Source organism: Canis aureus, chromosome 6 (genome assembly GCF_053574225.1).
Source record: "Canis aureus isolate CA01 chromosome 6, VMU_Caureus_v.1.0, whole genome shotgun sequence".
Taxonomy (NCBI): domain Eukaryota; kingdom Metazoa; phylum Chordata; class Mammalia; order Carnivora; family Canidae; genus Canis; species Canis aureus.
The window spans coordinates 4,313,310-4,326,164 of record NC_135616.1 but is presented as its reverse complement, the minus strand read 5'-3'; the positions used below and the strand labels follow the sequence as shown (position 1 = coordinate 4,326,164).

Sequence of the window (12,855 nt, the reverse complement as noted above, 5' to 3'; positions counted from 1 at the left end):
TCTTAAAGCCTTTCAAGGTACCTGCCATTCATAACAATGAAGAACAAATCAGGTCCACCAGCGTGGCCCCATTCCTACCCAGCATACTTTTCGAAATTTTAGTGCAGAAAACCTGCAGGACAGAAATTGTCCAAGATTCAAAGCTTCATAAATGTGGCCAGCCCTACAGGTAGGAAAACAGGTGAGGATAATCATATGTATAATTGGAGAAATCTGAACATAAGCCTACCATCTTTAATCTTGCTTCATGTCTTTCAAAACAGGAAATGGTTGCTGTCTATAGAAATTCCCTTGAAAATACAAAACCTTTGGAAGAGATTACAGGCTGCATTAGCAAAGCCAGATTTTGTTTACTTCATCATTTTTGTTAGGGAGACCTTCAAAAATAGCAGCTGTCACTGGGCTCTATTCTATTAAACAAATTACGTTGACTGGTACATTCTTGATCTCACGTAAAGTTAGGTGGATTTGTTCTGCAGTTTTATTTTGCTGGATAAACTTCAGAAGAGTGGTCACCAAGTTTTTTATGTGGTTATAGCATTTCAGATTTAGGAAAAATTATCCTACTTTCAAACACAAAGTCTTCACTTTCCCATGAGTACAATCATAGCTATCAAATAATGAGCCCTGAATTTTGTTTTGGAAATCTGATCATGTGCTTCCTATGTGCAAAACATGGAAGAGAATCACTAATTCTCCTCCTGAGGCAATGTCACTCCTCTACTCTGCTTCTATGCAAACTTTAATCTCCTATTCATCCCATATACTCACCTTTTCAACACCCTTCCTTGGCTAAATGTAATGGAAAATTCCATCACAGGCCTGGAAGGAGCTGGAAGGAAGCACACAATCTCCTGGTTGAAAGAAGAGGTCACCTTGGAGAAAAATAAAACTCCAGATCTGTGCTGCACCTAGATATGGGATTTCAGTATACATTACTGGCATGGTGAGGGAATCACCATGTATATTATCACAATGTTGGCCCAGGACTATTGAAATCTCCAGATCCTTGTAGCAGAGGCAAGTATCAAACAGTCCTGCAGAGATTCCTTCACAACTGAGGGAATGTGAGGTCGCACCTTGCTCAATCATGAGTTTTATTTAAATTTAGAAGTAATGTGGGTACTCATCACAGCATTAATGAAGATAGCAAAAATGAGGAACAATTTAAATCAACATAATTGGGCAGCCCCAGTGGCGCAGCGGTTTAGTGCCGCCTGCAGCCAAGGGCGTGATCCTGGAGACCCGGGATCGAGTCCCACATCCGGCTCCCTGGATGGTGCCTGCTTCTCCCTCTGCCTGTGTCTCTGCCTCTCTCTCTAGCTGTGTCTCTATGAATAAATAAATTAAAAAAATAATAAATCAACATAGTCAATGAAACCATAAAAATCCTAGAAGAGAACATAGACAGTAACCTCTTTGACATCAGCCATAGCAACTTCTTACTAGCTATGTCTCCTACGGCAAGGGAAACAAAAGCAAAGAGAAACTATTGGGACTACAGCAAAATGAAAAGCTTTTGTACAGCAAAGGAAATGATCAACAAAATTAAAAGGCTTCCTGTGGAATAGTAGAAGATATTCACAGATAACATATCAGCTAAAGGGTTAGTATATAAAATACATAAAGAACACTAAAAAAAAAACGAATAATCTGATTTAAAAATAAGAAGACACGAATAGACATATATCCAAAGAAGACATAGACGGCTGACAGATGCATGAAAGAAGCTCAAAGTCACTCATCATCAATATAATACAAATAAAATACTACAATATTTTAAATATTGTACAATACAAAATACAAATAAAAACTACAATAAAATAACACCTCACATCTGTCAGAATGGCTAACATCAACAACACAAGAAAAAACAGGTGTTGGAGAGGATGTGAAGAAAGGGAACTCTCTTGCACTGTTGGTGGGAATGCAAACTGGTGTAACCACTCTGGAAAACAGTGTGGTGGTTCCACAAAAAGTTAAAATAGAACCACCCTATGATACAGCAATTGCACTACCAGGTATTTACCCAAAGGATACAAAAATACTAATTCAACGGTATACATGCACCCCAATGTTTACAGTAGCATTATCTACAATAGCCAAATTATGGAAATAGCCCAGGTTGTCCATCGAAGGATGAATGAATAAAGATGTGATACACACACACACATACACACAATGGACTAACACTCAGCCATAAAAAGAATGAAATCTTGCTATTTGCAATGACATGGAGGGAGCTACAGAGTATTATCCAAAGCAAAACAAGTCAATCAGAGAAAGACAAATGCCATATGATTTCACTCATATGTGGATTTTAAAACAAAATAAATGAGCAATGTGGTAAAGAGAGAGAGGCAAACCAAGAAACAAACTCTTAATTAGAATCAACTGGGATGCCTGGATGGCTCAGCAGTTGAGCGTCTGCCTTTGGCTCAGGGAATGATCCCAGAGTCCTGGGATGGAGTCCCACATTAGGCTCCCTGCATGGAATCTGCTTCTCCCTCTGCCTGTGTCTCTGCCTCTCTCTGTGTCTCTCATGAATGAATAAATAAATAAAATCTTTTTTTAAAAAAGAGAGAACCAACTGATGGTTACCAGAGGGGAAGTGGGTTGGGGGAATGGGTGAAATAGGTGGTGGGAACTGAGGAGTGCACGTGTTGTGATGAGCGTAGGGTATTGTATGGAGTGCTGAATCACTCTTTTGTACACCTGAAACTAATACTACATTGTATATCAGCGAACTAGAATATAAATAAAAACTTACAAAAATAAAGTTAATGGAATTGAAAAAAATCTATGTGGTCAGAAATCAGGGACTGACTATAATCTATCGACACATTCAAGCACTTTGCAGCCTATGGCAATCACATTTTATTTTATTTTATTTTATTTTTGGCAATCACATTTTAGAAAAACATTTCATAACATGGGAGAATGTAAAACAAAAATGTAAGGCAACTTACAAAACAGTATGTGCGTTATGATTCAGAGTTTGTTTTAAAAAGGCTCATATATGCCTAGGAAAAATTCTGGAAGAATATAGACTCAGAAATAAATAGCACTTATTTCGGGAGGCTGGGATTACATTTTAAAAAGGTGGTTTTCCTTATCCTTCATTATATTTTTCCAAATAATCACCAAAAAATAGGTATTATACTAATGATAAACAAATCAATTCAAATTTTCTAAAAATAAAGATAATTTGGACCAGAGAGCGCATTTGAAAGCGTTTGAGAAGACAAAAATGGCTTGTCCATTTTGTCTCCAAAAATGGATTGTTTTAAGAACAGCCACATCTGAAGCTGGATATATACGCTGAAATCTCTGTGGTTATGAAATTTTTGACAAGTGCCCAAGCAAGATGAGTTTCTTTTGCCACTTTCCAGTTTGTTTTCCTCCAACTTAGAATTTGGGGTTGATAACAATGCACTGGAATTACACCTTATGAAAAAACTATTGTTTTAGATATACAAATTTTCAAGCTTTCTAGGACTAAAATGCAATGGCTTGTGATCACCCAAGTGAATGGAGGGAGGGTAGGAATCTACAACAAGGCAGTGTATTTATATTTATATTTATATTTCATTGTTTAGCTCCAAAAGTCTATACCCTAATAAGCAACTTAACTTTTAATGACTTATCTCTATGAAATTATTTGTGATGAACTTTTTAAACTGTTTAAATGGATCATCTACAAAATGTAAGTATAATTACTTAATATGATTATTATTACATGTAATAAATTATAATTTTGTTTGTGACAATTCGAATGAGTAATAAATACGGCACGTTGTTACCCTATTAGGACTATTATCACCTACATCATAGGTTGGTAAGGCTTGTTCACCACTTGTTTGGGTATAAAATATGAGCTAACAATGGTTTTTACATTTTTTGTTTTGTTTTGTTTTTACATTTTTGAGTGGCTGGAAAAAATCAAAAGAAAAATAATACTTCGTGACATGTGAAAATAATATGAAATTCAAATCTCAGTGTCCACAAAACTTTACTGGAAAAGAACCTCATCATTCTTTTAAATCTGTCCCTGGCTGCTTTTCTGCTACCATGGCTTCTTAACATAATTTGTGACAAAGCCTAAAATATTTACTAGCCGATTCTTGACACAAAAAATGTTTTCGAGGTGGTTCTGAATATTTTTTATTATTTATTTATTTATTTTATTGGAGTTCAATTTGCCAACGTATAGCGTAACACCCAGTGCTCATCCCATCAATTCTGAATATTATTTGTATTTCCTATCGTCAGTCTCTAGATGGCAGAAAAGATCCTTAAACTGGGGGGAGGGGATACTGGCATATAGAAGATACTTACATTCCCAATTAAATCACCCTCTAAAAGTCAGCCCTTCCAACAGACAAAACTTTTTTTTTTTTTAAGATTTTATTTATTTATTCATGAGAGACACAGAGACAAGGGCAGAGATAACAGGTGAGGGAGAGGCAGCCTCCCTGAAGGGAGCAAATTGCAGGACTCGATCCTGGGGCTCAGAGATCATGACCTGAGCCAAAGGCAGATGTTCAACCACTGAGCCATCCAGGTGCCCCAAAAACATTTTTTCTATGCATGTTCAACAGACCAAAAAATAAAAGAAACCAAAGGATTCATTTAGTCTAGAACTTGTGTCTGTACTGAAATTTAGCATTTATTCACTTCTGCCTAAAAGAAATAGATATTATATAAATCTGCACCATTAATGAGGCTTCTCAGGTGTAACCAACACATGAAATTGTAATATATTTAAAGTGTACATTGTGTTTATTTGATAGACATGTACACTGTGAAATGATTACCTCAATCTAGTTCATTAATACACCAATGACCTCACATAATTACTTTTTTTGGTGAAAATGCTTAAGATCTAATCTCTTAGTAATTATCAAGTGTACAATATACAATACAGTACTATTAGTTATAGTGAACCTGTGCATTAGATCTTTAGGATTTATTCACCTCATATGTGAGTTTGTACTCTTTTACCAGCTTCTCCTCTTTCCTGCTCACGTCACCCCTTGTAACCACTTTTCTACTCTGTTTCTGTTAGTTGGCTCTTTTGTTTAGATGCCATATATAAGTAGACAAATATACAGTATTTGTCTTTCTCTGTCTTATTTCATTAGCATAATGCCTTCAAGTTTCATCATGTTGTCATGAATGGCAAGGTTTCCTTCTTGTTAAAGACTGAATAATATTTCATTGTGTTTATATACAGTATATATATACTGTATTATATATATATTACATATATATAATATATGTAATTATATATATTACATCTATATATAATAGATATAATATATATGTTATATATATATATGTGTATATATATATATACATATATATATATATTACATCTTCTTTATCCATTCATCTGTCAGTGGGCACTTAGCTTGTTTCCATATTGTGGTTCCTCAGTTTTAATGTGTCTATGTAACATTCTTCTCTTTTTAGACTGAATTATACTTGGTAAACCTCCGGATTATGCCAATTGGGTTTAGAATTTGTCAGATTATAAGTGTGTGTTGAGTACTAACTTGTTTTAACAGGATATAAGTGGTTTTAGGACTTGAATTTTTTTCTAGACTTGTGTAGACACAGCTACAGACTAGACAGATTTTATGTATGAATTAATAAAAACAAGGTAAGTACACACATTCCTGCTTCATATTTACTATCATATGAAAACACAATCAGGATCCCTTGAAAGAAGGATGCAAATATACATCATGAGGTTGCTAATATTATTCATGTTCTTTTAAATTGGAGGTTCCTCATTTCCCAACAAAAGGACAAAAAACATCTACACCACTTCCCAGACACATCAGAGATAAGGCTACAGGCACTGCTTTCACCCTCCTCATATTCTCTCCCACCATTTCTGTCTTCGCTTCTTTTTACTATAACTTCCAATTATAAACTTTTCTATAGAAACAGAAAAGTTGAAACAGCATAATGGATAACCCAATGCCAATCATATATTTTCTTATATCCCCACCCAACAATCATGCACCTAAGAATTAACAATGATTCTATACAATCAGCTAATAACCAGTGAATGTTGACATTTCCCCCATTTAACCTCAGAATGTCTTTTAGAGATGTGTCATTGAACCAAGAGGTCATCTAGAGTCAGTCTTCACATCTGTCTGCTGGGTCTCCCCAGTTATCTTTTAAATTAGAACAGCCCTTATCCTTACTGCCTCTACATACATTTCTCTTCATGATGCTGAGTTTTTTAGAGATCAGATAATTTGCCTCATAGAATCCGCATTCTGGGTTTCTCTGTTTTCTTGTGGAGTCATTACATTTATCCTTTACATGTTACTACAATGCAGAGGTTAGGTCTAGAAGTTTAACAAAATGATGCTGTATATGTCATATTGCATCACATCTACAAGTGTGAAATGTTGAGCTATCCCACTTTAGGTAGTACTACTAGTTTGATCAATTGGTTGCAGTGTTGATCACCACTACAAAAGTTTGATTTTCTCTTCGCCATTGGCAAATGGTCATTGAGGTTATACTTTGTCATTCTGCAAACATCCTTCAGCCCAACAGCCCCTTTTTAAAGTAATGGTTTCAGTTTGCAACAAAAATCAGTATTTCATTAAGAACAGAGAGATAGTAATTTTCTAATTCTTTTATTCTTCCCCCTTTCATTACTAGTGTTATCCTGTAAAGGTGGGTTTTGTCTCATCAGCTGAGAATCTCCTAGAGTTTCTTCTAAAAAGTCAAAGCAAATGCTGGATTCTTTGCCTTTCATTCTCATTTTTCAAAGTAAGGAGTTGGTGTAATAGTCGTCTTCAACTGAAGCAAATCAGCTCTCTCTCTTCATGAATTCATGCATTTTTATTTTTATATTTTTATAATCAATTCATTATTATTTTTGATGTTCTATTTGGCCTGTGAGAGCATCCTCCAGCTGGATGCTTTAACACGTTACTATTCTTTGATGTAAAATGTTCTCCTGGGATCTCTTTCACAGCTGAGCCCAAATAACAGTCTTCTCTCTCTCCATGTTCCAGCAGCACCTCTATCTGAAGTGACCTTCTACTTCCTTCTAGATTTTGTCATTCAATAACCTGAAAGCACTTGATTGCTTCTCACATCCCCACTAAACCTCTGCTGAACACATGAATTGGCATCAGGAAGAAACCCTGCAAAGTCAAACGAGATCATAAAGGAGGGCTAGCTCCCCTTGAAATGTTTTAACAATTTTTCTTACCTTGCATAGTAGTCATTGGGTGGAACAGCTTCTTGAAAGAATTGGAACTGGTATAAATAAAGTCCAATCAAGTGTCCCGCAGTGAAAATAGCCAGCAGAACACAGAGGCAGCTGAACAGCAATGGATCAAACGTCCGGCACCAGGACCACCAGGTGCACAAACCCAAAAATACAAAGAAGTACACAGATGAAGTCAAAGATGGCAACATCATACCTAAGGAAGAAGAGTGGTGGTCATGAAAAACTGCGCAGAATGAGAAAATAATTTACTACTCAGGAAATGTAACTATTGGGGATTATGTACACTTCCTTCATATGCTTTCAGATATGGGTCAAGTTATTAATATATGAGTCACATTTTATTTATAAAATCAGAACTTATGCTATTTTTGTGAAAAAAGTCATACATAAAGTGATATTTACAAATATAGGGAAACACAAGATGATGAAGAAATTCTTCCCATGGTGTTTGAGCAAAGTAAATATCTACTTTTCATACAAAAGAATTTGGCATATTTACTTGTCTGTTTCCAACTTTCTACTCCTCCCTCTCCATTTTTCAGGAATACTCTATGTCCACTCCAACTTTCCCTGATACCACTTTTTATAATAACTTACTTTTTTGTTGTTGGTTAAGTAGGATTCATAATAATACCACACCTGTGGCAAAGTCTCACTAAAACTTTGCCCTACCTAACAAAATGATCAATGATTTACACTCTTACCAAAAGGGGACATGTAAAATGAGGTATTTGACAGGTATTTAAAAACTTTTGGGGGGGCATTTTGAACTGACTCTATTAAAATACTGGGATATATTTCTTGTGAAATTCTATTCTCTTTCCCACTTTCTAATTTTCCTATTAAAAATAGTCACATCATTTCATTTTGTATAATTTCAACAAAGAGGTATGGACTAAAGTTCACAGTAGCTGTGGAGCAGCTGCCAACCTCAGGATGGAAGGAGGGAGAAGATGGAGATAACATTATTATGGAACAAGCAGTCAGCAGCCAAGATTTAAAGGAAGTGAGTGTCTGTGCTGCAAGATTACAATCTAACTGAGAAAGAAAAATAGTATGTCCTGGAGAGTTAAATTAAGATTGCTAATGATCCAATGTAAACAGATAGGCTTTCAGGACCCACAAGTGTGGCTCTGGAGGGGTACACCAACATTGTGCATCATAGCCCACTGCCATTCATGGGCTCTGGGGGAGAAGGAGAGTGTTTTTCGGATCTACACATTCAAAAAAGTGATATCACTTAGATATAGAAAAAGATTGCTTTGCAGAAGTTGACAGAAACCAACTAAAAACACAAATGCTAGAACTGAATGGGGAAAATTATTTCTCTGTGTGTGCTGCGTACACCTGGCTGGTTTTATAACAGCTCCGGTTATGAGTTTAGTGTCACAAACCAGAATTGTTTCTTTTTGTATATTCTCCTTGGCCCTGTCTCTCGCTATTCGCCAGAGTGCTACATGTGCTCCATCCGGTACCGGAAACTCTCACCTGACGAACCAAGTAAAATTGTCACCACAACTTTCCCAGCGGTGGTTATCATGTTGCCGATAAACTCCTTAAGCTTGGAGGCCACAGAGGCGAGTCTGCGGAACATTTTTAATTTTGTGCTGTCTTCCACCTCGCCTTCAACACCATCCCCTTCATCTAAATCCTCTTCATAGATCAGTGCCTCTTCTGGATCTAGTTTTTCTCCTCCAGCCTAAATAAAGGAGAAACAGAAAACACTGCAGTCCAGAACTCTACATGCCCATCCAGCAGATTATATGGTTGGTAATTTATAGGTCAGTCAGTGAGGTGAACTTCACAAACCAGCAGAAAAATGCAGACACCCACTTATGTCCCCCCAGGTCTTGGACATTGCCTTTGAAAGCCCAAGTCACTTGGATCTTTCCTGAAGAAATAAACAAGAAACGTCACCAATTATAGGACTCTGGACAGCATGTTATCTGAGCCACATGAAGTCATTTTTTTTATATATATATAGGCAGAAGAAGAAAATGAAACAGCTATTAAAAATCTTAACTTTCATCAATCTTGGTTTGGTTCCTCCCATTTACAGAGTTTGCCATCAAGGTGACAGGTAGTTTGGAGTATCCATGACTTTAACCAAAATGGTGCATCAAATCAGTGCTTATGAAATTTCTTTTCTTTCTGAAGTAAATTTTGTCCACTCTTTTTATGTTTCCTGGCCAAGGGAGGGTGAGTGGTCTTGGGTTACTTGACTAGATACATGGTCACTTCCTATTTTATCCTTTTAGGGACTGATATACAGATTCAGTCCTAAGTGATTCAGCACCTCAGGACAATCATCAGAGATTTAGAGAAGAAACACATGGCTAGAATATATACATATTTCTATGAATTATTTTAAACTGGGTGTACAAGGTGTTTTGGTCTGTTTTGTTTTTAGAGAATACATAGAAATGAACTTTTTTTTTTTTTTTGGCTAATTACAGTCTTTCCCTAGATGGCTTAGGATTTTAAGAAATTGTTAGAAACATAAGCTATCACTTTAAGATAAAAGGTTATTTTAGATGCAGGAAGTTTTGTTTGCATTTGTCTCTAGGCTGGAGGTCTTAATTTTAGCCCACTGAAAAGATTGCACTGGTGGCAGAGCCAGAAGGATCCTTAGGCCCAATTCAGACATCGATTTAAGACTTAAAGAATACAGCTCAGCCTCTCCATTTTTCCCATTTTAAAGGTTTTTTTTTCTTGATACACTTAGGTCAGATATTTTAAGAATCTTCACCAGTGGTAACTGGACCTCTAACTAAGCCCATGTACACTTAGAGGAAGCCAGCATAGGAAGGCTGGTACAAAGTTCAGGTTAGTACTGAATGACCTTGAGAACTCAGAGATCTTCTCTTTGACTGGAAAGGTATGGGTCACTTGTATCTTAAGCTGCCTCCTGCTGAAGCCAAGGGTACAGGATGGCCGGCCACCCTCTATACCACACACACAGATTTAATCTCAGGCCTACTCAAGTCTATATACCCAAATTGGGTTCTATAGTTCTATCATGATACATTTGCATATTTTCCTGAAGGAAAAGGAATGTCTCATGCTTATTCAAGAAAATTTCTCTATGTGTTCAGGGCCTAGTATGTACTAATACCTCATAAGAGATGCAGTAATAAATATGTGAACAAGTACAAAATAAACTAGCTGAATATCTCACAGTAACAAATGCTAGTCAGAGAATTAAAATACGGTGATGTGACTGTGAGTGGCAAGGTGGCTATTTTAGATTCTGAGGTCAGAGAGAGACTCTCTGAGGAGGTGACATTTAGGCCAAAGATCTGAATGTCACAGTCACTAGCCATATGAAAATCCTCAGTAAAAACATTCCAGATGGAAGGAAGAGCTAGTCAAAGACTCCATGGTAGGGCCAGAAAGAAGGCATATGTTCCCTGACATAATTCTTCTTCTACCAATTCACCCTCCTCATTGTCAGCTAATGAGCCCACTTACTACTTCACTGAGAAGGGGTTTTAACCTGTGGCTGGACATCAGTCTACCAACCTAAAACTCACTTGTGCAGCAGGCACTCGGGTTCCTCTGTCCTGTGACTGTGGATGAGCTGTATTCCCTGAGACACCAGGGAGAAGTATGGTCCCAGGCATCTTCCCCTCACCCTAGCATTACCTTGTGCTCCCTTTCTCCCATATCTCCCCATCAACAAACAAAACATGTCTCACTTTCTCCAACCCACACCCTTCCAAATCACATTTGCCTCTCAAAATGACTCTCCCAGAGCTGACTAAAAATATGGCGTCACTTCCCCTATACCTAATTTCTCTTGAACTCACTCTAACAGGACTTTGATCGCCAGTCACTCCACATAATGAGGGGTATGACGTGGTCTGTTTCATGTGGTGATGCCAAGGGAGACCACAGCTAGGAGGTTATTGCTGTGGTCAAAGAAACAGGAGCTCAAGGTACTGAAGAGAGGTTTGAGTCTTTGCAGTATGTCTTAAAGGTCAAGTTGGCAGAACTCATCAGTAAATTTGATATGGAGAGAAGAGTGCATCAACGACAGTTTTGTATTTTTGTCATTATTGAGAAAAAGGGGATAATTGGGGATGGAACAGGTTGGAGAATTCAGTTCTGAGATGTCCTTCAGGCTTTCTTGTTGGAGATGTTACAAGGGCAGCCGGCATAGAAATCTGGAGAGAGGTGGAAACTGGGAAGGTCTGTCTGAAATTCCAGTGGTAGAGAGATGGTTTTTAAAGTGATGAGATAACCTAGAGAAAATACAGAGCTTGCTCATGTCTCTGGTGCTATCATACCTGGAGCCAGTCTGTCTCTCCAGCCTTATTCCCATCTTTCCCTAGAAGCACCCCCTGCAGGCAACCACGTGGGGGAACCCAAAGTCCACAGGCTCTCTTGGCCTTGGGACATGCTTGGAATGTGTCCTTGGCCATGGTATCCCCTCCTAACTCCTCAGGCACTCCTATACCAGCTCTTCCTTTCCACCTGCCCTCGTTCCCCTGAGCAGTTTCTGTGGGGATCCATCCAGTGAAGGTGCTGCTATGGCGTCCACACTACCACACTCAAACCATCTGTTCATGGGATATGTGTTGCTTAATTTCCCTTTCACAACAGGGCGATACATAAAAAAGAAAGTCCAGACAAAACCTTCAGTCACTGTACTTGAAAAAGGAGACAGGGAAAGACAACACAGCTAGAGCTACCTAGGTCCCAGTCAGAAACATACTCTTAACTTTCATAATAAATGGCTTATTATTCAGTTGTGCTTGCTACGGACATAGATTAAATCAAATAGAATTCTCTGGGAGAACCTTTGTGAGGTTAGACAAACGCATTTCCTTGACCTCTCCTGGGCGGGACTGGGGCCCCTGTGACTTTTATAAACATACCACTGTACTTGAGGGTTTTCAGCATTTTTGTACCAGAATCCCTGGGGCCCTCAGTTGGAAACACGTTCTAAACCTGCCAAGCTGAGAGAGAGCCAAAGCTGAGCCAGGTTGGCCTCTGTGAGCCCCTACTGTCCAGGCTGAGGCCAGAACTGCCATTAGTCACATCAGGCCTGCTTATTAACAGGCAGGCTTTCTCCTCCTAAATGATTCATCTGGTTAAGTATAAACACTGATCCTCTGGAACGGCGTCCACTCACTCGAATATATTTACTAACACGCAGCCTTGCTTGTGGGAGTTGTAATCTCTCCCGGCATTGGAACGCAACTGGACTCTGGCCTTCATTTCCCTGGTTCCAGAGTGATCTTAGAAATTAAGGAGAGAACACTTTACAGTTTAGAAAGGCAAAAAAAAAAAAAAAAATCCATATTATTACTGCCCATGTCAACATCTAAGACTTATTTGAAGACATGTAAATCCTTCAACTTGCCTTTGCTAAAAGTTGCCAGCTTCAAATGTGCCAACAGGTATTCCCGTAGCATCTCTGGGATGCTACATGTATGCAATGCCACACTTTTCTCAGAACCTGGGTCAAGGTCTGAGCACCAAGCAGCCATCACATTTCATCCCACAGCTGCCTCCCTGCATGACCACCTCCACACTTGACACATGTCCAGCAGCCTTTCCACACAACTCAGACAAGGAAC

General features: G+C 38.1%; 1 protein-coding gene across 5 annotated transcripts in view; it reads right to left on the bottom strand.

Moving 5' to 3' along the window:
- Nucleotides 1-12,855, bottom strand: part of PIEZO2 (piezo type mechanosensitive ion channel component 2) — a 442,052-nt gene that overhangs the window by 170,067 nt on the left and 259,130 nt on the right. For all 5 annotated transcript variants that reach the window (XM_077899942.1, XM_077899943.1, XM_077899939.1 and 2 more), the window contains exons 6-7: nucleotides 8,759-8,969; nucleotides 7,250-7,463 (exon numbers count right to left, since the gene is read on the bottom strand). In XM_077899942.1, coding sequence (XP_077756068.1) covers nucleotides 7,250-7,463; nucleotides 8,759-8,969 — 425 coding nt within the window. The remainder of the gene's footprint in view (nucleotides 1-7,249; nucleotides 7,464-8,758; nucleotides 8,970-12,855) is intronic.